This window comes from Stegodyphus dumicola, chromosome 10 (assembly GCF_044657685.1).
Source record: "Stegodyphus dumicola isolate Sdum_Otavi_A_Nest chromosome 10, ASM4465768v1".
Taxonomy (NCBI): domain Eukaryota; kingdom Metazoa; phylum Arthropoda; class Arachnida; order Araneae; family Eresidae; genus Stegodyphus; species Stegodyphus dumicola.
In genome coordinates, this window is record NC_140777.1 from 144,989,079 (window position 1) to 145,014,144 (window position 25,066).

General features: G+C 33.8%; 1 protein-coding gene and 1 long non-coding RNA gene across 2 annotated transcripts; one reads left to right on the forward strand and one right to left on the reverse strand.

The window, feature by feature from the left end:
- Nucleotides 1–232: 232 nt before the first annotated feature.
- On the reverse strand, nucleotides 233–17,376 carry LOC146995126 (uncharacterized). Its single transcript, XR_015043702.1, has 2 exons — nucleotides 16,881–17,376; nucleotides 233–981 (listed from the first exon to the last, which is right to left on the reverse strand). It is a non-coding gene; the product is annotated as an uncharacterized LOC146995126 (long non-coding RNA).
- A 490-nt stretch (nucleotides 17,377–17,866) lies between these two features.
- LOC146995127 (uncharacterized) lies at nucleotides 17,867–18,524 on the forward strand. Its single transcript, XM_085826110.1, has one exon. The coding sequence runs from the start codon at nucleotides 17,867–17,869 to the stop codon at nucleotides 18,497–18,499; it is 633 nt and encodes a 210-aa protein (XP_085682236.1). The 3' UTR covers nucleotides 18,500–18,524.
- The last annotated feature ends 6,542 nt before the right edge of the window (nucleotides 18,525–25,066 follow it).

Here is a 25,066-nt window from a genome sequence, read left to right on the forward strand (position 1 = left end):
TATATCAATGGAAACAACTAGATTTTTCTTAATATACACTGGAAGTGATACTTTTAACACTTGGAACAAGCTTTTGTAAAAAGACAAGAGAAACTTCTGAAATTTGGTATTTAAAATAGGTACGTGATTGAGAACAACATATTATATTTACAAGCGTTAAATGTATTTTGGAATTGTGCTAAAAGCTATGAGAATAAATTCATTATGAAGCAATTAAATGTATTAGCCTTAGTCCATAATTTCATATTTATTTCACTTTTCCAATAAAAATGCTTCCACCAAATGTTACTGTTATGTGTTATTTTTAAGGATACAATTTAGCAACTACACAAAGAAATGGACTGACATAGTTGACACTATATTGAGAATTCTAAAGATTTAAAAAAATATATGATTAAGTCATTGATTTGTGAATCCGAAACCATATATGACCACAGGATGACTTCATGTATCATTATTTTTTTTTAATATTTGATGGGAGGAATGAATACTAAAAAATGACTAGTGTTTATAATTAAGACTGAGCCATAAAGTTAACAAATTAATTAGATTTCATTTATAAATGATCAACTAGATACTGATAGTTCACTTAAAGCTCGTTATTATTCTGTCAATTCCACGTCTCAAAATGGTTAGAGATGTGCTGGCCACATTTCTTAAATCTGAGGAATATTTATAGTTGCAATATTTGAAAATAACAGAAATCTGGAATAAAAACAAGTGAAACATATCATCCATCTTCTGTGAAATATACCATCTGCTTTTTTAACAATTAACAAGAATTCAAATGTAACTTTACCAGATGTTCTTTAAATTCTATATGGGGAACATATTTTTATATGTCCTAAAAGCAATTATTTTCTGAAAGCTTTACAAATATATTGCACAGTCAATCACAAAAACAATTGCCATTGGGACTTAATCTCTTCTTATACTGGCATGGCATCCATCCATATAAGAGATCATTCAGCTACCATGCAACTAAAAAAAAATTATTTCAACAAAAAAGTGTTTTAAAGCATAAAAAAATATGTTAAAGACAATAAAACTTAAATTTATAATTTCACTTTTAATGTTACACAAAATTTAAATCCTTAATAACAGCACAATCAAGATTAAATATCCTGTTACATTAAAAACTTCATTAATATCTAATTCATCAATCATCTGTATATTTTGTATGTAATCAGCCTTTATGAAACCACTCATACAAGAAGAAATTCCCAATAAGTTACCGAAAAATAGAAATCTTGTTTTCATATAAAAAGCAGGAAATTATGCTTAATTCTTTTCAGTCATTTCCTAAAATATATTTGAAAATTCCAGAACAAGTTAAAATAGGTTCCCGGATAAAAGACTACTGGACAAATCCCATTGTGATACTTGCCCGTGCAACAAATACCTATGTGGATAGCAGCCAGTGACACACTTATGAATATAATTTACTTAAATAATTATTAAATACAGCAGTATTATATATCCATAACATTTAAATGTTAAAATACAGTAAAAGCTGGACTATCAACTAACTGGAAAATTTTTAATTTCAGAAAATTTAAGTGACATATAAAGCAGGAACAGGCCTCCAGAAACCCTGCTGATAACTTCTAAATTGTGAACAGATTTACATTTACACACCTTTCTTACATTCCCTCTTCCCCACTGCCCAAGGCGTTTTGCTTACGGAGTACCTTTGCAAATAAATGCAATAACCTCCACAACTTCGTTAAGAAAATATTGAATAATTTAGATAAAGCATAGCTAAAGTGAGGAGTGAAGACCGTTAAGGGTTTAAAAAACCAGTAATGAATGAGGAGTCCACTCAAGGGACGAGAAATTCCTTCGACTTTCAATTTCGCTAAGGAAGGGTCAGAGACCTGTGCGATAAGAAAGTTCGAAGAGATCGCAGTCGATTTCAATGAAATCGAGACTGTTGGAAGTGAACTGGGGTGAGAGGAACTTGCCTCTGGCCCCGGGAAAGGTTATGTCTTGGCTACTCTGAAAAGCAGCGGAATCGCTAATGCCTTGGGATGAGCGTGGGAAGAGCCGGTCCGAAGACCAAAGATGGCTGAAGGGGGGCCAAAAATGGCGGAGGAGAGGAGAGAAACGAGGAGCGAAGGGTAGGCGGGGGGGAGTTTTCACTCCGACCTCCCGTGGAGAAACCGTTAGGGGCTTAACTGCGAAAATAACTGGAGAAATTTTTTCGCAGCGGTCAGAGGACCAAAGATGGCTGAAGAGGGGCCAAAAATGGCGGAAGAGAGGAGCGATAGGGTAGGTAGGGGGGAGTTTGCACTCCGACCGCCCGCAGGGAAACCGTTAGTCGCTTAACTGCAAAAATGACTGGAGAACTTTTTTCATGGCGCGAGGAGTGGATGGGGGGGGGGGAAAGGTAAGGCTATTGTGAAGGAAAGAGAAGCTAGGAGAGGAGAAGTTAAACTTTAAACTTGAAGGGGATTATTTTTGCGTGATATTTAGGTTTCTTTTCTGGCTGGAGTCGTAATTGAAGAAATGCAAGCTTGATGATTGTGCCTGGAAATTAAAAACATGAAATTAACAGTGATGGATTAGTATGAGTTTTGCGTTAATTATTAAAGCTTTAACAGATAAATTTAGGGTATTAAGATAGAGTATTGATGAATTTTTACTGAACTATTCTGTTTTTTATGATTCATTCTTTGATGACTGGTAAAGGTCATGGCAAAGGGAGATATGATGGACTGAGCAGCACGGATTTATTTATCACGATGAATGAAGCTGGATTAGGTCCAGGGGTGGGTGAAATAATTTAGGATTGTCGGGTTAGGCCCGTGAAGTGCTTTAGATAGAATTAAGAGATTTCCCTAGTCAAGCAAACACCTCCGTTTTGGCTTCCTAGGAAAGATGTTAAATGTTCTCGAGAGAACGCTCCTAGGTCGCTTGGCAGAACTGGGTTCTGCCGGATTGTATACAGGGAGTGAGTGCAGGACCGGGTTATCTATAAACGTTAATCTGTTAAAGAATTTGGTCGAATTGTGCCTGAAATAGGCATCTAGGGGTTGAATTTGAAGATCATTATGAAGCACTTCATTTCGGACATAATAGTGAGCGTTAGTCAAGATACGAAGTGTAATACTCTGAAACACTTGAATTTTCTTGAGGTGGCTGTTAGCTGCTGTAGACCATATTGCTGCGGCGTAGGTGAGTATAGGAAAGATGGTGCTTTTGTAGAGTAGGATTTTATTTTTCAGGGAGAGATGGCTGGTTCTATTGATGAGGCTGAATAATTGAGTTCTGGCTTTGGCTATTGCATAATTAATATGGGTGTTCCAGAGTAACTTCGAATCAAGATAGACTCCTAGATATTTATATGAGTCCACCCAGGGTATATCCTCTTCAAAGAGCCTGAGTGGTTGGAGTTGATTATGGACGTTCCTCTTCCTGGAGAAGAAAACGGTGGCGGCACTTTTGGCAACGTTAATTTTAATTTTCCAGGTAACGAGCCAGGACTCTAAGTCTGATAAGTACTGCTGTAGGTGCATGAGAGTAAGGTGTAGTGATGGGTGCTGTGAGATAATGGCTGTGTCGTCTGCGTAAAGTGCAAGATCAACACTGGGTGATTGTAGTATGTCATTTACATACAAGTTGAAAAGCAATGCGCTAATTATTCCTCCTTGAGGTACACCCGCCTGGATAGGTCTAGGAAAAGAAATAGAGTTTTTAACTTTAACAGAAAAGGAACGATTACTGAGATAGGAGTGCATTATGTGCACAAAGTTAGCAGGAATTTCAAGTCGCATGAGCTTGAATAAAATTCCGATATGCCAACACCTGTCGAAAGCCTTTGCAACATCTAAGTAAACAATAGCAGTAGGCTTTCCACTGCGAGATCCTGTATGAATGATTTCTACTACCCTCAGTAGCTGGGTCTGAGTGGAGTGTTTAGCACGAAAACCGAATTGTTGACAAATAATAATATTTCGGCTTCGGCAGAAATCATTCAGGTATCTAAGCAGTATAGCTTCGTAAATTTTACTAATTGAAGACAGGAGGCTGATCGGTCTATAATTTTGAGGGACCTTTGGGTCCATACCAGGTTTTAGAATAGGAATCACGCAGGCGTTTTTCCAGCTATTTGGAAAGTATTTTAACCTGAGCATGGAATTCATCAAAACTGCTAGGTAAAATACAAATTTGACAGGTAAGTTCTTAATCATGCGATTAGAAATCCTATCTAGGCCGGGTGCCTTGTAGGTTTGAGATTTTTGATGAAGGTAGAAATCTCAGTCATTGTTGTGATAATGGGTTCCTCAGGTTCTCCTGAGGAGAGAAAAGTTTCAACTTGGTGTTGGACTTCATGCGTGTGCTGAGCACAGGAATCGAACATGAGTCCAGTATTTAGTGAGAATTGTGTTTGGAGGCTGTCCGCAATGCGTTCAGCCTTCTCGGTGTCTGTGAGTGCCATCCGGTCATTGACCGTGCCCATTAGGGGGGGAATGTCGTGTTTTGGTTTGCGAAGCCGTGCGCTAGCAACCCAGAGGCTATTGTCAGAAGTCTTCAAGGACTTAAGATAGTTTGTATATTTTTCGTCTGAAAATTTCTTAATGTCAGACTTAATCTCGTTCTGGATCCTTCGCAGTTGAGTTCGAATAGATTCTAGTCTTGTGTTTTGCCAATCTCTGCGAAGGCGGTTTTTAATTTTGATTTTTTCTTTAATATTGGCCGGTAATTTGGAATAATTTGTTTTAAATTTAGGTTTGGAAGCCGCATTAAATGCGTTTATGAGGGTTTGGTTGAGCCTTTGAATGGCAGAGTCAACTTCCTGATTATTGCTAATTTGGATAGGGGGGAGAATACCAGATTCCAAAACATACCGAAAGTCATCCCAACTTGTTGAGATTTGCGCCGGTGAATTTTCATTGATTTTGTTAGAGTTAAGGGTCAGGTGTACTGGGTAGTGGTCAGAGGACAATTCCTGTATCACCTCTATCGAATAAGCTAAGGGAATATTTTTGAAGAGAGCCAAATCAATAATTGAGGGAGCACCTATACCCCCAGGAAACTGATAATGGGTAGGTGCGTTTGGCGCAATAATTTGGATATGGACGTCCTGAGCCCAGTTTTTTAGTTTCTTCCCCACTGTTATATCCATCATACTGTTCTAAGAATTCCTCCAGAGAATAGGCCTCACCCAAGGCTAACAGTAACTATAATAGTCCTTATTGTTAGCTCTGATTCTTCTCACCAGTTATGGGAAGTTACATAGTTCAGTTCCCATTAGAAGTCCTTTGTTACTACTAGAGGGGAACATAGATTTTTTGTGGTGAGCAAAAAGGACCAAGGTCACTGCATAGAGTGGAATTTGGAAGTGCACTTGAACACAGGTGTTCTATCAGAAATTGTTTTCACCTGTTTTACTAACAGATTTTTCATTAAATTGGTCCTCAAGTTGAATAGGCTATAGGTAACAATTTCTAAACATCTTTTAGTGTGACAGGAAATTAATATTGTATCTATTTTGATTAATTATCTATCTACTGACTGAAAATCTTTGCCAGAACTTGACTGCAAAAATGGAAGATTCTTCAACATATAAAAAACAAAATAATTAAGTTTTGAAAAAGGTGAAAACAAGCAAAATTTAATGAAAGACTTTAGTATCGGATTAATTATAATTTATGACATTAAACTGGGAAAAAATGAATGAACAATGGTGATACAAAGTGCAAAATTATCATACAAAATTTAAGTTTTTGATATGCTATATCCTTAACTTGAATCATGATATTAAATAAAAATTGGCCATTTTCTTTAAGCTCCCACTGGAATGAATGGTGCAAATTTGGCAACATCTCCTTTAATTTTCATGATGACATTTAATAAGAAGATATTTTAATTTCATATGCCAAAAGCATAGCAAATACATACAAATTTATGTGTGAAGTTTTTTTTTAAACGTTACATAATTAATTGTAGGCTTTTGATTAGAAGCTGATAACAAATAAGAAGACAGTTTTTATAGTATTAGACCTGAAATTTCTTTCTCCATTAACAGGACTTTTTGCCAATTGCATTTTATATATTATTATCTGGAAATTTTATTTATCAAGAATTTGCATATCCCAAGCATTTCATAGTCCATCTCTTACTGTGTAATATATACGAGAGTCAAAATATGTATTATTATAGTAGTAAATGTGCTAATGAAATAGCAATAAAATCAAACTTAATTACTGCAGTTAAACCGATTTTTACCATTTCATTGAAATTTTATCATCATTTTCACACATTCCTTTAGTTAGGGATAGATTTTTTTTGTTCCTTAGTTAGGGATAGATAAAAGAGAAATCTTAAAAATTGCATCCCTGACGCTTACTGAATATACAAATTTTTAGTAAATGTGCAAATAAAATAGCAATAAAATCATACAAACTTAATTACTGCAGTTAAACCAAATTTTACCATTTCATTGAAATTTAATTATTTTCACATATTCCTTTAGTTAGGGACAGATTTTTTTTTTTTTTTTTTTTTTGTTGCCTACATAAAAGAGAAAGCTTAAAAATTACATCCCTGATACTTACTGAATATACAAATTTTATTTCATTTATGTACTGAATTTTTTGATATTTCATTCTTCACTTAAGTTACATGCTCAGATTTATTTTGAAAGGAAGAATGCCTGGAAGTAAATAATTTTAGATTTTATTCAAGTTGACTCAATCTTGAAGGAAATAATTCTTAATATTTCTTCTTTATTACCTATTGCTATGTAACACTTCAAGAAGTGGTTTTTTTTGGTGATTCTTATTTTAAAGTTATTTGGGAAAATGCTTTCAGTTTACTTACACAGAGCATATTTCTTCATACCCTATGTATACATTCTTCCACTTATGGAATTTTTCAAAATAAGATGAAGACTGACTCCAAGACATTGAGGATTTTGATTAAAAAAATAACTTTTTCTATAGCTCCCAGAGAGGAAAATCTCCAATCAGCAAAATATGCACTGATCTGTTTAAAAAAATTCTATCTATGTTCGAACTTTGCAAAAGTTAATGTTTAATTGATTAACAGAACAGGGCATTGCAACGGCTTAAGCTATTGTATCGACCACCACAACATTCTGAGAAAAAGAATGGCGGCTTTGAAAGTTCCCATGGACAGAGCATTTCTTAACGAATTCTCAGAAAGAAAGTGACCAGCAGCCACAAAACAAACTCAAGTTTTTGTTCCTCTTATAGTTGTCCGAAGGGAGACATTGTTCTGTTCCCTTTCATCAGTTTATAGGTGCGTTGTCTCAGACCACCTGGTTTGAGTCCCCAGGCTGTCTTCATTATATCCGGTTTTTAATCAAGGTCCTCTTGCCAGTCAAGAGGCACTTTTAAAATTACGAACAAATGAGGATCCTCAATATTTTTTCAACATGCCCAGGACAAATGGAACAAAATCACGGAACACAGTTTTAGAGAAGGAGTGAGAGTGAGTTACAGTAAGTGAAGAGAGAAACATTATCTTGGTTTTTCCAGCTTGGCCATGCACAAATTTTATTTCGCTCTGCGTAGTTAGTACTACGCATTAGTATCTCTGCCAAGAGTTTACAGTGAGGTAGCCGGGCTCGCGTTACCTTACCAGACAGTATCCAACTCAGTCCGGGAACCACTGACTTGGAGAGACGATTAATTCTAAACAGCCTCGTCTTGAATTATTTTGAAACAGGAGCTTTTTTTATCTACAATCAGTGCTAAATGGAAACTTTATTCACAATGTCTGGTTGTTATAGTTCTCCCCCCCTCACCCTGCAGTGAGTTTATTTATTTTTGCATATAGCCTAGAAAGAACCCCAATAAATTTATTTACACTACCTCTTGCCTTCTGAATTCGTCACAGCATGGAGGACTTCATAAAGACTGGCTCATATTTACATACACAGTATGAGCAAAGCTATAAAAGCAGTGTGAAACTAGCCTCTTTGCCAGCATTCAAACCTTTGTTAAGTGATAAAAGTTTAGAGCTGTTTTATTCACTTAGCCACAGGTAAAACTGATAGGGTCAACTACTCTCAGGATGTTTGTGACAGCAGTCGTATGCTTTTTTTTTAATCAATTAACTGAATATTAAGAAGTTTTTATTGTGAAAATAGTACTTATTACAAACTAAGAGTCATCCTTTTTGAAAGTCGAATTCCTTGAACTAAAATTTTTGGTAAGCTAGCCCTTTCTTGAATTGCTTTATAACTGTTTTCTTACCTTCCTTTCTTGCTAAGTTAAAATCAGACAATATCCTTTTGCATTAGAGGTCATATAATGTCCTTTGTGAAATTTTGAAATACGAAATAGTTTATCTTGTGATCTTTTAAGAGAAGCTGCATGCCTTCTTGTGGCAATTCAAAAATGTATTAAAAGGTAGTTTTATAAATACAATCTACATTTCCTCCATTTGGAACACCATGAAAATTAACTATTTTAAATCTGCATTTTTATCCTAAGCTCTAAAACATTAATGCCCTAATTGCCAAATTTTTTATCTTGATGATAATCCCCAACTCTATGCAAATACGAATACCTTATTGTATTTTATTAAAATTAAAACATTTAAAAGTTGTGTTTTAGCTTCACACGCAGTTACTGTTTCACTCTACAGATAGCTACTGATAAACATATATTCGATTACCTGCTGGGTTTTAATGGTTCACTAAAAAAAAAAAAAAAAAAAAAATTGAAACTAGTATATGCACTTCTGATATATAGCTATAAATAATAGATTTGATTAACAACTTGTCTTAATTTTAAAATGTCAACGAAATAACATCTGCTAATGAGTAAAGAAAGTATATCTGACAAGTGAAAAATTAAGACTACTCAGTCAGTTTAGGACCACGGCTGACTCTTCCAATATTAGTAATAATAAAAATTAAATTGAGATATTACGAATTTTCTCAGGGGTATTATTGAATACATTTTCTTCTTTGAGAAATAAAAATAGAATTCTATTAAAAGGAATGAATTTACTCATTAACATATTTAAAATGGAATTAAAAGCGAAGTGCAATCAACAAACCAAGTAATTATTGTCCTGACCAGAAATTAGTTGACTTTTATAATTAATAGATGCGAAAGAGTTTCGTCTTTTTCTCCAGTAAAAATCAAGATTTAAAAAGCTGTTTAATAAAATTATTCAAATTGCTCATAAAAAAACAGAAACTGGTCATTCTATCAAACTTGAAATGCAATCTTCAAATCAGAATATATAATTCTTATAAGAGCAAGTTTTATTTTCTTACCTGAAAAAATTGCTTTATGACACTTCTGCCTTTGATTATTTAAAAACAATGCAAACTTTGTAAAAACAAGTGTACAAAAACATTCTCATAAGACAAAAATGAAAATTTAACATTAAGAATGTATGAAAAAGAAATTTTACATGTACATTAAATATATTTATGTAAATAAAATTTAAAAAGTAAATTCTTCTAGCTATTGCCTATGAGCTAAAGTGATACTTTGGTTCCTTTGCTAAGTAGTATAAACACAAAGTAAAGATTCAATTGTAATTCAAAAAGTAAAAACATAAAATATATGAAATAATAGTTAGGAAAATTAGAAAGCTTAACTTTATTCTACATATTAACTTTTAAGTTTAAATCAAGTTTAAGCTATCTCAAAACACATTAGAAAAAATACTACCCTCCCAAAAAAACTACAGCTAAGCAGCGTCGCCTTGCATTTTCCCATTTACCGCTGCTTTAGTAGTAGTTTTTGTTTTTTTAACATTTTTTGTAGTATTTTTTCTAATATGTTTTGAGATAGCTTAAACTTTATTCTACATACATATAAACTTTTAACTTTGAATCAAGTTAAGCTTTCACCATTTTCTTTCTTAATTAGTATTTCATATATTTTGAGTTTTTACTTTTTGAATTACAATTGGATCTTTACTTTGTGTTTATACTACTTTGCAAAGGAACCGAAGTATCACTTTAGATCATAGGCAATAGCTAGAAGAATTTACTTTTGTCGCATAGGCAATAACCACAGTGGGTTTATTTTTGGTGCTTTTATCCTCCTGTCACTGTTAAAAGGTTATAGTACTAGAAAAGCATAAAAACAGTATTTTAACACATAACACATTGTGAAAATCTAACTTAAGCATTAACTATAAAGAATACTTAAATTTTTTTTTTTTCAAATCCATTGAGACAATATAAAAATACACAGGTTTCCATGCCACCCAAGAGGTACTGTGCAAGCTCGTTACCATGCTGGTTCCCCTAAACTAACATTTTTACATAGCTGCTCTTTTGGTAACGTCAATTCTGAACATTCAAAGAAAATTATATCAGCTAGTTGAAAGAAAAATGATAATTTAAGGCCTATATAAAAACTATGTTACAAGGCTTTAAACAGCCAATTTTGAAGCTAAGTACCATCAAGTGTTACTAAAAACAACAAGACAAGACCAATTTAATACGGGAAATACATTTCGGAATTAAATTTTACAAACACTCAATTCAAGGTTTAAAGCAAGAAAAAAGAAAATTCATACTAAATGCAGTCTTTGAATTTACAAGTTACGACAGTAAAATATATAAAAAAGCTTAGGGCACAGGAAACACAAGATAAAATACTACCTACGTGAGTTTAATGCTATATCAATAGGTCAGAAAACAAAAATTAAATAATATTTAAAACAAATGAATTATATATTTAACATCTATATTTTCACAATCTCTCCACCTAATTGTGTAAAAATAAACTTCCTAAATTCATATGAATTGAAAGCCTGTTTAACATCTAAATTTCTGCTAATCTGATAGGCATAATAACAAATGAATACTCCACAACTCATGCCATCATTCTGAATAGCGTGATTGGGAAACGAACAATACCAATTATCACATTATCTAAAACATTATTAAGGATACTTTGCCACAAATGAATTAATGAATACACAGAATTTTGAACGGCATTAAAACCAAGTGGATCTAAAACTTAAACATTCTATCTCTAATCTTTGCAACAAGTAAAACCCCATGATTATTATTGATAAGAGCTGGAATAAAAAAGAAATCAAACAGATGCAAAATCAGCTTTTTTCCATACATTTTGAGTTTTATTACCTGACTGAAAAAATGGTGTATGGTAACATTTGACAGCTATGGAAGAAGTATTATGAAGAATAGTAAAAACAAAAAGCATCAATAATATTGTCACTAAGGCAGCCAAGCTGAAAATTATTATTTACAGCCTTCAGGGCTAAAATTTCTTCATTTGAAATATAAGGATCAAGAGATTTTATATCGAGAAATGTTAGAAGTGTTTCCCCAGCTCGCAGAACACATTTTGAAATATCAGATACATTAAGCTCAGAGGTAAAAGAATTATATTTAAGTAAATTGCTACCCTTAACCTTAATTGTGGTATCCTGTGATGATTTATGATCATTCACATTAATATTATTTGATAACCCTAACAAACCTTCCGTGACATTTTTTTTATTATAAGTATCGGGATAATCTAGAATTTTACGTTTTATACCTTTCACAGATGTTGTACGAAACAGAGTTTGACGTGATAATTTTAAATTTGGAGCAATCTGAGTAAATGGCATTTTATCAAAAAAATCTTTCAAATGGTTTGATTTTATTGCACCTTTACAATTAGAAACCTTAGAGACTATATCTTTTAAATTCTTTGTTATACTAGGTATTAATATCTTTTGGATTGTTGGATGCGGCAACATAACTAATAATTCAGACATTAAAGTCTTACAAGTGTTAATTTTAGGTTCAGTGTTACACACAACAGTATCTGAAATAGCATTAGATTTTTTAATCAATTCTAGAGGGAAGGAGTTTTCTTCTTTAAGGATATCTGTTGCAATTACAGAAGGACTTGGTTGCCTGCATGTAATTGAGTGTATTTTATGTATGTGTTTACATAGTGTGCTGAAGTCTGGACAATTACAATTATATAAATGATGACACAGATTTAGACAGGAGAGGTTAATACACTTTGAATAACAATGATCTGTTTCTGAACATAGTTCATGCAACCGCTTAACTGTATATTGAATATTGGTTGATCTTTACATTATGGTAACTTGGCGTTTTTTTGGCGACAAACTCTCCTACAGCAACCCTCTATTTTTTTTCCCCGCCGCCATTTTGTCTTCACGAAGTAAAGACATGTTTCTTTTCTTTTTATCTATTGAACACTTCTTCCAACAATCTAGTAGCCGAATTACACTTATGCTAGAAATTTTATCAAACAAAACTGCTTAATCATGACAAATATTCACTGCAAAATTGGGAAAAAGTGCACAATACCATACTCCTTACGCGTTTTTCAAAATAACACATACACATAAACCATGTACACGGCGACTTATTTTTACTTAAAAAAACATCCCAGAATTGCACAAAAATGGCATTGCGCACACTCTTCACTATATCCATGTACACTGCTTTTTTCTCATAAATTAGAAAAATTTCACGAAAATACATGACAATTTTCTCAATCTTTAAACCGGGTAAAAAGAACATATATGAAATTACCTGATCGCGAAAAAGTATTTACCCTTTACAAATATGAACATTTCCACATATAAAATAAATAAAATATCCAAAAACTTTTACCTCTAAATCATCTATTACATTATACACGTCACCAACGAATTCATACCGCAAGCATTACAAATACTTAATATCAAATATTTAAATTATTTCCATGCACGTTTATTTCAACTTAAACGTATACCAAATTCCTACAAACATAAAATTCACAAAATAACTATCATTTAATTAAAATATCACTAAACCATGTACACGTCGACTTATTTTTACTTAAAAAAACATCCCACAATTGCACAAAAATGGCATTGCGCACACTCTTCACTATATCCATGTACACTGCTTTTTTCTCATAAATTCGAAAAATTTCACAAAAATACATGACAATTTTCTCAATCTTTAAACCCGGTAAAAAGAACATATATGAAATTACCTGATCGCGAAAAAGTATTTACCCTTTACAAATATGAACATTTCCACATATAAAATAAATAAAATATCCAAAAACTTTTACCTCTAAATCATCTATTACATTATACACGTCACCAACGAATTCATACCGCAAGCATTACAAATACTTAATATCAAATATTTAAATTATTTCCATGCACGTTTATTTCAACTTAAACGTATACCAAATTCCTACAAACATAAAATTCACAAAATAACTATCTTTCATTAAAATATAATTAAATTCAAAAACACTACTTAAAATATAAATGAGCACATACATTAAATTAATAAAAATTACCTTACAATCCTAATTACTTTAAACTAAATCATTGCTAATAACAATTTTCCCAATAATACAAAATTCCTTTCCACCTTACATTTAGAACAATGCATAAAAATAATATCCTCAAATAATTAAAAATACTAACTTACCTAATCTTCTTCAGAATCTTGATTACGTGTCCGATAAACTTTTCTTTAGTTACGGCCATGGGATCCAAAAATTCACGAACACTGTTTCACACAACACAGAATAAACCAAATACAAAATTTCCAGATTTTTCCCCGATTTCCCCCCTTTTCCGATTCAAGAACCGTAATTCGTCCATTAATATCACATGACATATCCCATGATCTCTCATTTCCCTCACACAAAATAATGCGTAATCGGAACTGAGTACTGCTCACATTATTACCAAAGTCCCAGGTAGTAACCTTTATCGCCTCCAAAATGTCGCCAAACTACCAGTTACCATATTGTAAAGATCAACCTGAATATTTTTACGTGTCTGTAATTTTATAGACCACAAACAAGGATGTGTTTCTGTTACATCACTATCAGGTATTTTCATTCCAGATTCATGTCATTTATTATAAGTTGGCGGGTAGATGCTCTCTTTACAGTTAATTTCAACTTTATACTTATAAGCCATGTAAATATCTTCTTCAATTTTTAAAAGCACATTAATTAAATTATCGAGGCATCTGTTAAATTTACGTTTTAAGTATAGTTTTCAATTTATTGTGAAATGACTCGCAATACATGTTAGTATCTGTGAATGCATGAGAGAAGTTTCTGCATGCCATTGACCACAGATAATAATACTCCTCAAAATAATTTACGAACGATGGTGCAACAGCTCGAAACTTTTGAAGGAAATTATCCATCATAGAAATAAATAAAGAATTAGTTTCTTCAAGCAATATAACTAAATTAAAATAAATTTCATCCCTAAGTTTTTGACTTGAAACCATTCGAAATAAACTACGTTGCCATGCACGATGTACATGCCATTTACATAGTATATGTTTAATACCTGGACCAAATGATTTTTCAAATGCAGGATGTGTAGTTTTATCATCATCTGTCATTAAACAATTAATATTAAGCTCAGGTATTACACATTTGATACTAAGAAATAACTTGATCCAACTGATTTGAAATAAAATGTGCTACGGGGTAACCACTACCAAATTCATCTGGGACAATTAAATTTAGCAAATAAAAAAAAATCATACTGATTTGTTTTGTGAGTAGAATCTATACATAAAATCCTGCTACAACCTTTAATCATCATTTCTTTTTGCTCCTTTGTCTGCAATCCTAGTGCAAAAGACAGTGTGTCAAGGCCTTTCGGACCATACAATGTTGGTTTTCCTTGAGGTTTGTAAATAAGAATAGGGTCATACGATTCCTGCCTAAATTTCTCAACTATGGCAGCAACAGAAAGTGAATCATCACTAAGAGAAGAAATCATTACACGCTTTACATAGTAATTTATAGTCCTACATGTTAGAAAATTATCTTTAATACTTAAGCTCTCTCTATTATCACGTGATCCACTTCCATCTCAGATAAATTCTTGAATTTGATTGGTAGAAACACCTAACTGAGCATAAGTTTTGATTTGATCACGACAATTCTGACTAAGCTGTTGAAATTTGGTATTTTCAAACGACAGCTCATGATTGTGACCTGAATAAAAAATAGCTGTCGCAAGATCTTGTTCCTCAGAAACTAAAATTCTGGATGGACATCTGAAGCCTAATGGTAAAGAACCTTTAAGATTTTTTCTACTTGAAATTGGCACTGGTTTTTTTTTGTGTTACAGTGAAGTGACAACAATAATAATGGTATGCTTTATTAACTTTATGTTTACTTCCAGAACACTTCTTAAAAGAACTGAATGTTTCCTTAGAATGACATTCTAACCACAGCTGAAACTCCACCATTGATGAAAATGTAAGCTCCTTCACATCCATCTCAGAATTGTGAAATTCAGCCAAATGTTTATTATGATCACTAATAAACTGGAAGGATGCCTATGATGAAAAGGTTACTGCGGGTTTTACAGTCTATTTCACAGTTGTCACAAATATATGATTTTGAATCAATTTCAGAAGACACAGATTTACACCTTTTTTTATGATTAAAAAATGACTGTCTTGAAGCATATGATTTCATGCATACCTCGCACGTTCTTGGATATTTATTTTCTATTTCATCATTCTTTATGGTAGTACATAAATTATCCTTATTTAAAATTTTACAGTTACGTTTGTGTCTTGATAAAGTTTCTTTACAAGAGAAATCTTTCTTACAACATGGACAAATTATAGTCTTTATATTTGGGTTAACAGAGGTAATAACTTTGCAGTTTTCTTCAACATACCCATTTTCAGATTTCTGTACATTACTTTCACCCTGATTAGAATCATTTGCACCCCCAAACTTAATGTTAGAACATTCTGAATAATTTTTAAGAATAGAAAACTTGTTAAAATGAAAATATGGATGGTAAGAATTAAAATTTGCACAAGAACCAACAACTGATGGTCAAGTATTGGAATTGGTGACAAGCTGAGTAGATGAAACAGAGCCTCAAAAGCCAGTAGGCTGAGAAGTGACTAAAGACACAAAAGAAAATTTAGATACAGATATAGTAGCCTTCTGCAAATCTGAATCAGAGCAAACAAATGAACCCTTAAAAACTGGAAAATTAGACATGGAAGTACAAGAATTGAAACTGATACCAAGATGAGATGATGATGAATTGGAATCCGAAGAGCCTGCAGGTTGAGAATTAGACACTGAATTTCCAGGAAGTTCAGAAATAGCTGCAGTATCAGGAAGTTGAGATCCAGTAGAATTTAAAACACCTGATATAGTGTGGACAGTACATTCGAGAGCTGGAAAATCCAATACATCCAAAACACTGGAACTGCTATCCAAAATCATACTAGAAAATCCGTGTTTTAAAACATCTGAGTAAAGTGGCTTAGGAGGTGGATCCAAAAAATTTACACTAGTGCCAAGTGAATATTCAAGAAGTGGAAAATCTGATAAACTCGGAATACTGGGATTAGTATTCAAAACAGAGCTAGTAAAATAATCATGCATTAAAACATCTGAATAAAGCGGTTTAGAAGAAGAAACATGGCACAAAAAATCTCTAGAATTACAAACCCGAACACTGGAAACTAAAGAACGTTTCACAACATCTGAAAAGAGTGGTTTGGAAACAGAAGCACCAAGATTACTACCCAAATGAGTACTCAGAACAGAAGGAATACTGGTTAATGCTGGGAAACTGCTAAGGGATCTAGAAAAAATTCTTATCGAAAGACCTCACATTGTATTTTGGAGGAACAATTATTTACGCGAAATGAGGAAACTCAGAGCAAGTGGACGCCACATCGTTTACATCGATGAAACATGGATTGACAGCAACCTCTGCAACAGTCAAACTTATCCTGATATCTTTTACGAAAATTTTCCCCAGCTGCTGATTACCTCTCTGATTTAGGTGTAAACCGTCTCTGGATAAACAAGTACTCCAAGAATAGTCAAAAGAGCTGCAAAAGAAAAACCCATCTTTACCTTCGTATGTTGCGAGAAATCTTGAATTTATGTTTAGTATCTTCCTATTAAGTTCTTGTAGGTGATACGTGTTACAATCTCGATATAAATCCGGGCATCGTGGGAGAACACCTGAAAACAGAATGACCTTCGGGTTTAATCGTTCAATTCCCTTATATAGACAACCATATTTACGATGAATTTCATCTAAATCGTCATTTGAATTATTGGTACCAACGTGGACAAAAACTAAATGAAAATGGTTGTTCATAAAGGCAATCTCACGTGTCAACCTTTCAATCCTAGCTCCTGAAAAGCAACGAAAATCAACTTCGTAATCAGGTAAATTCGCAGACAAAATATTCTTGTAAATATTTAATCATAGAATCCCCGATTATGAGTATTTTCATCTTTTCAGATTGGTTAGACAAACACATAACTAAAATAAGATAATTAAAACACAAAATATCAGCGCTAATACAACGTTCCTTGCTTCCCCCACAGCAGCACGTGCAAGCAAAATGGCGAAAACGTGTATTGCTTACTTCGAAAAATTACATTTGGCTTCATTTTTCAATTTTGGCGCAAATTACGGTAACCTCTTAGTGTTGCCATCTGTCACGTGAGACCCGCTAACTTCCGTAAACTCTCAGCGTTTGTCCTCGCATATATCTGCAAACCTCAATTTTCGCTGGAAGAAATGTGTTAACAAAAGAAAAATTCTTATCGAAAGACCTCACATTGTATTTTGGAGGAACAATTATTTACGCGAAATGAGGAAACTCAGAGCAAGTGGACGCCACATCGTTTACATCGATGAAACATGGATTGACAGCAATTTAACTTTTAAGAAATGTTGGCAGCATGATACGGTTTTGGGCGCACAGATAAATGTCAGTTCCAAAAATAGACTGATTGTTGTCCATGCTGGCTCTTCCGCAGGATTTATTCCAGGTGCCCAACTTATTTATAAAGCATCAGCTCAAAGCGGGGATTACCATGGGCAAATGAACTATGGAAATTTTGAAAAATGGGTGTTGGAAAAGCTTCTTCCAAATTTACGACCTCAAAGTGTGGTATGCATGGATAATGCCCCGTATCACACAAAAATTGAAGATCCGACACCCACGAAATATGCTACAAAGCAAACAATGGTAAATTGGCTGATGAAGAAGACGATATGCTGCGATCCCAAAATGCGAAAAGCGGAACTGTTCAGCTTAATAGAATGCAATCGTCCTAAAAAAGTAATATATAAAATTGACAACATCATAAAGGAAAATGGGCATCATGTTGTGCGTCTCCCTCCTTACCACTGTGATCTAAACGCAATTGAATACGTTTGGTCATCAGTTAAAAGACTGATCAGGGAAAGGAATGTGACTGGGGACTTAAGCTTGGAAAATTTGAAAAATTTAACACAAAAAGCTTTGGATGAAGTCACTTCTCAAGAATGGCAGGCGCACTGCAACCACGTAGAAAAACTTGAAAATTATTATTGGGACAAGGACGAACTTTTAGAAGAGATAGTGGATGGATTAATAATTCAAACTGGCAGCAGCGATTCTGATTCTGATTCAGAAGAAACGGAATCTTGCGACAGTGACTCGGATGACTTTTCAGATTTTATACCTCTATAAAAGTCCTTCACGAAGGCATCCCTCTTCTTCATCTGATAGCTTTGTCAAGTTGTGAGGATATTTCTAGGTTCAATATTTTCTTTGCCACTATGTAAATGAAAGATTACCAAAAGTGGGCAACAATGAGCCTTCGGCAGAGGCGAAACCCCCCCTGTGGATAATAAAGAACACTGAATGGTTGCTTCATTTCCCATTACTGTGTTCTTGGGGACCCACAAGCCATGGTATAATTTGCTTAAAAAATAATTTTTAATCTTTAATTGAAATTAAATAAGTTTTGTTTTATTATGAAAATATTAATACAAAATTATATTAATGCAACAATGCTCACTGCAGTTATAAAAGCCAAATTTTGTATAATTATATAAATTTCGTATAATTTTAAATATAAAATAGGTAACTGAATAATTTAAGAAACCTAATATAATTTTGTTCTGATTTTAACATATAATTTTGTTCTGATTTTAACATTTTATTATGTTACAAGCTATTACAGTGTCTATAAAAAGCAGCATGATGCATAAATGGGCGCTGGTAATTAAGAGGCCCAGCAGCGGCCGATCGGTAAAGTCACTGAACACTTGTAGTTCGGTCTCAGGTTTGAATCCCGTGAACGGGCTGGCTGCATGGGTGTTTTCCCCATGTGTAACGTGTATACGAGGCAGTTTTCCTTAGCAAGCCCTCCACGAAGGCATCCCTCCTCTTAGGCATTTAACCCTGGAGGCTTTCTGTAATCATATAAACCAACCCAAACCACTGGTAATTAAGTAAAAAACAGTTTTGATTTTAATTTACCTTCGCTTCCTTTCGTCATTAAATTGACCATCTTTTGGTTTAGTTCGAAGGTATGGGAAAAGAAGAAATGTTCGCAAAAAGTATTTATTGAGAGCATTTTTCTTCAAAAATAAGCACGGATTTTTAAATGCATTTCCCTACAAGTTATTTTGATATATTTTTACTCATTGTACATCTAGAAGGATGGCAAATTCAGCGACTTGTACCTCACACGGCAAAATCAAAGACCGTTCCTTAACTGCAAAAGCTTTATTTACGCCATCAATTTTCATTTTCGGAAATTGAATGTCGGGGTCGACGCAAAGGGTCAACGAGCATTTTACTTGAAACTAAAACAAAATGTGAATATCGCCAAATCATCTTTAAATATGCCAAGGTGGCAAACTGAGAAGTAAATCTTCAAGACACCCCTACGAAAAATGGGTCACGGCTCGTTTCTACGGCAACAGACAGCCGCAGACAAACTGGCGAGAGCTGTTCTTACCGTAGACAGACAGTATGTGACACTAAATCTTCGTGCATGTGAGCGTATATGTTCGCTCTACTTCGTGCATGTACACTAAATCTTCGTGCATGTGAGCGTATACGTTAATTTGCATTTGTTTCGCAGTTATAAATATATTGCCTAATAATAGAAAATCTCGTAGTGCTTTCATTTTCTGAGTTTAATGAATCGCTGACATTGTGGCGAAACGGCCCTGACAAAATAGAAATTCACTTCGCCAGGTTTAAAATACTAAGGTGTTTATTTTTACGCAATGAATACAAAAACGTAATAGAAGAATTAGAACAGATACTCTTTATTACCATTTTTTAAACTCAACTGCCACACAGAATATTTTAAGTAAACAATATAATTTCTGTTGCCATTCCAAAAAGGTAAATATGAAACGATATAGCTGTATTCATTTCCAACATTCTCTCCACCTTGCAAAATGAGGATTTTGCAACATCAATATAACTTAAAGTTCTAAACTAAAATTTAAAAGGATTTTGAAAATCAATAAAGTTCATGTATTTCAAAAGTCTTAATAAATTCATAAGTCCAGTTTTTGTGGAAGATGTACTTCTCTGCCAAGACGAATTTTTCTAAAACATCTTGGATTACTTATTTCCTGTTCTTTGATAGGTGTATGTTGAACCTTTTGATCGTTTTGTTTTATTTTATAAATTTCCTTGTCTCCTACATTATTCCCCATGAAAGGGAGTTTATCTGAACTATTGTTTAGTTCGAAAGGGAAGAGGCGTTGAACTGGCCGAAGTACAACTCCAGAGGATGTTTTTAGCTTCACAAGATGCATATTATCTTTCCCTGGGAACAATTCAAGTACTCGACCGAACATCCAGTCTATTCGTTTCATGTTATCATTTCCGATGAGAACAACGTCATTCTTTTTTACTTTTTGGAATATTTCGGAAAAAGCCTAGATATTGCTTCTTAAAACGATTTCTAAGTCCTTCTCTAACTCGTTGTAAATATTTCCATCTTTCTATAATGCTCACAGAATTAATTTCATCTAAATCATACACATTACTGCCAATTAAGTTTTGTAGGAACATAGAAGGTTTTATCGGTGACAAATCATCACCTTCCTCCGATAGGTAAGTCAAAGGTCTGTTGTTCATTAGGCTTTCACATTCGCACAGGAGGGTTAGAAATTCTTCATATCCTAAACAAGCGTGTCTCAAATTTTTTCGGAGGAGATCCTTTAAAATTCTTATTAACGTCTCTCAAAATCCTCCCCACCATGACGCTGTGGGAGGATTGAATTTCCATTTTATTTTCATTAATGCGCACTTCCTTTCGATATCAGCCCAATCCAATTGATTCATAGCTTTATTTAAACCTACGAAATTCGAACCACTGTCCGAGTATATTACTCGACCTCTTCGTGAAATAAAACGTCTAAATGCATCTATAAAGACGTTTGTGCTCAAAGAAGTAATTCCAGATGAAAAGCTCTTAAAACTGCACGCGTGAAAATTACTATTCAAGCCTTTAAATTCCCTTTCAAGAAAGCCCACCAGCGGCCGAGCGGTAAAGTCGCTGAAAGGCTCGTCCACACGAGTACGCTCGAAACGTAGCTGACAAACGCGCTTTTACGTTACCAGCGTAAAAGCGTCCAAACGAGTACGCTTGCGAAGAGTGCGTTTAACCAATAGAAATATTTTGCGCAAAAATCACGTGACGCTGTAATATAGCGTCAACAGAGCTGTATCTTATTACTTCACTGTTCTTCTGTATGTTTTGCGGCAAGTTGTCCGAATCAGATGATTTTTTTTATAGTTGAAACTTTACTATTAAGTGCAATTATTAAGCAGAGGCAAAACCGCAAAAAATGGGCAAGAATGGGTCCGAAAGATTTATTTAGAGTGACCTGTTCCAAGAGATTTTTTTTTTACTGCCTTGTTTGCGAAAGGAATATCCGGAATTATTAAATTACTACTATTAGTTCACACTCTCCCTATATCTTGTTCAAATTTTCAGTACATAAAATGCTTTTTATTCATCCACTCAAGTTAAAATACAATTTTTTAAACTTGTAGTGAATGACACTTGATGTTAATACAGCTTTTTCACATATTAAATTTTTTTACTTTAAAAAATTCTGTTTGTATTTTTATTTATTTATTTATTTTCGTATTTAAAAAAAAATTTTCTTTGTGGACCTAAGTAGGAATTGACTCAATTTTTTGGGGAAGGGGGGTATATTACTTGTTTTTTAATTCCTCCAGGATGAGTATCGAACCAGTTTGACAGACTTGCAGATTCTATATCGTATGAAATTTAGGATTTATAAAATTGGTTTGGAATACAGTATATAAAGAGAATTAAATTACTTAATTCTCTTTATATACACCATCCACCATATAACAAAACCAACTTCATATTTTTTTAACTCCCTCTCCCTTGGTCTTTTGTTTTTCTTTTTATTTATTTTTGAATTTAGAATGAGGTTCAAACTTGGACAGTTTATGAGAAATTATGTGCATGATAAAATATGCAATAAAGTAAAACTAAAGAGAGAATTTATAGATGATATATGATAAAGAGATGCAAATATATTATTACATAAGGATTTCTATTTGCACTTCACATTTTTAAACTAAATTAAAAACAATAATAATAATGAATAAAATAAGAAATGAAAACAATAGTAATAGGTTAAATAAGAATACAATGATTCATGATTAAATATAAGAAACACGTTTCAAAATGATAAAAGCTAACTGAATTATATTCCGTCAACGGGTGAGGTTCGACCTCACCACCTTTCTATTCCTCCGCCACCAAAGCAGCGCGCTGACCACTCAGCTATATGTGATAGCAGCGTTTGTGAAAAATAATGTAACAAGTAGAAGTCGCTGCAAAGGTAATTTAATTAAACTTCAATAAATGATTGCTGTATGTCACAAGTTGTAACTTTCCTCCAAAATTTCGTAATTGTATTTTATTGAATACTCTTTCACAGTCAACTGCTTTATTTTAGAAGTTGTTATATTGCTGAAGTTAGTTTTTGGTGTATTTAATATTGGGATATTTATAGAGCTTTTTATTAAACATGATATAGCCAATATTTATAATAATTAAGGAGAATTTTGTAAGGCAGAAACTTTGATTTCGTAGAAACTGTAATTTATTTAGGTTCCTATTACTTACGGTGTTATAAATAGGTGAAGCATATGGATATACTGGTCGGATCATTGCTTTATAAATATACAGTTTTCCCCTTTAATGAGAATTTTAAATGTATACCAATATGTACGGTTTGAGAAATCTGAAGATGGCGTGAACAATGCTGATTATTTTATTGCTGTATACAGTTATATTTCTAAGCAAAAACTCATCTCTGTGTGGTCCTGACGCCATATTGAAACGGGTAAGCAAGAAGGTTTTCAATGACACGTGATAAGAACTCGGTAGGCTATTGGCTATACGCGCGCGTCGCGGGCGAAAAAGCTGAACAGGAGCGTACTCAGTTTTGCGTCTTCTGCGTCACGCGAATTTACGCCGGCGTCAAAAAAATTACGTCAACTACGTCGGGAGCCAACTCGTGTGGACGGGCCTGAACACTGGTAGTTCGGTCCGAGGTTCGAATCCCGCGAACGGGCTGGTTGCATGGGTGTTTTCGTAGTTTTGCCCATGTGTAACGTGTATATGAGCCCTTAGAAAGTCCTCAACGAAGGCATCCCTCCCCTTAGGCAGATAGCCCTAGTATGCTTTGCCATAATTAAATACACCAACCCTTTCAAGAAAATTGAGCCGGCGAGATCGATTCCTATCGCTTGAAAAGCTTACAGCATTTTTGTCCTGTCTTCAGGTAAAGGAGGAAGAGGTACTTCTTAACAACATATCTCTGCCAAGTGACACATCCTTCTACCACAGAACGTACAGTTTTTCTACCTCTAATAATCCAAACTCTTTCTCTCAAAATCATTAGAAGTGTTTGTGTTCCAGCATGTTTATGTTCTAAAAGTAATTGCTCAATCATTCTTTCTACAATTACATTTTTGGAAGGTAGCAATATAGGGAATGTATATTCAAATCTGAAGAATCTAAAACTCGAGATTTCATTCTTAAAATTCCATTTTCATCAACGAAAATCTGAAGAATTTTCAGATCAGACTTTTTCGTTCTTCTTGAAAAGCACCTTTTTGTATAAGAAAAAATAAAGTATTTTCGGCTTTCTCGAATTCTTCAGCGGATATATTAGCCAAACGATTTTCATTTTTCATATAAGTGGGTCGAAATTTTAACATCCAAGCAACAGTTTGTAGAATATTTCGAAAATCTGGAGACAAGTTTAGCTAGAATAGTTTCAACCGTTGAATTCTTCGCCGAAATGACAGTTCGACGTCGTTCTTTATCGATTTCTTTCATATCAAAGTCAGGATCATTTGAAGGCCAAGTTTCTGGAGGTTTCTTTAGAAATTCAGGTCCTGTCCACTATTGGGATTTTAGGAGTTGCAATGGATAGCATCCTCTTAACAATAAATCAGCAGGTTTTAAAATCCCTGGTATATGTTTTCAACATCCTTTCTTTGCTGTAATCTTGAATCTCTTTAACTCGGTTTTCTACAAAAACAGACCAATTATTTCGCTTCTTTAGCCATGCTAAAAACCACTGAAGAGTCTGACCAAAAATAAATCTTCGTGTTTACACAATTCAGGCTTTTAATAGCCAATTGATATAATCTTACACCCAGAAGTGCAGTCATTAATTCCAACCGCAGTAAAGTCATCTCTTTCAATGGTTTAAGTCGGGATTTTGCTAGGACAAGATTCAAGTAAACTTCTTCATGTTCTTCCGTTCTTCAAAATATACAGGCTCCATAAACTAGTTTACTTACATCGCAGAAGACGTGTAAAGAGCTTGTTGAATTAATGAAAATTCTTCTTGGGATTCGACAGTCATTCACAAAATCTACTTCTGTAGACCATTTACTGAATTCATTCTGAATGTCTTCTGGTAGTTCCTCGTCCCAGTCAGACTTTAATTTCTAAGTTTTCTGCAAAATAATCTTTGGAATAAGAAGAGCTGGTGAAGAAATTCCTATAGGATAAAAAATCTTTCTGAATGCATGAAAGGAGGATTCGTCTTGTGGAAGCTTCAGACGAAGATACTACTCGGCATCCCAATTCATCTGATGGGCGGTACCACTGAAGACCGAGCACATTTTCTGGACTCTCATTCAAATCTAAACTATTTTTCCAACCTCTAAGGTTGACCCCAGGTGTAGACATCAGTTCTGTCGCTTCATTAATGTGTG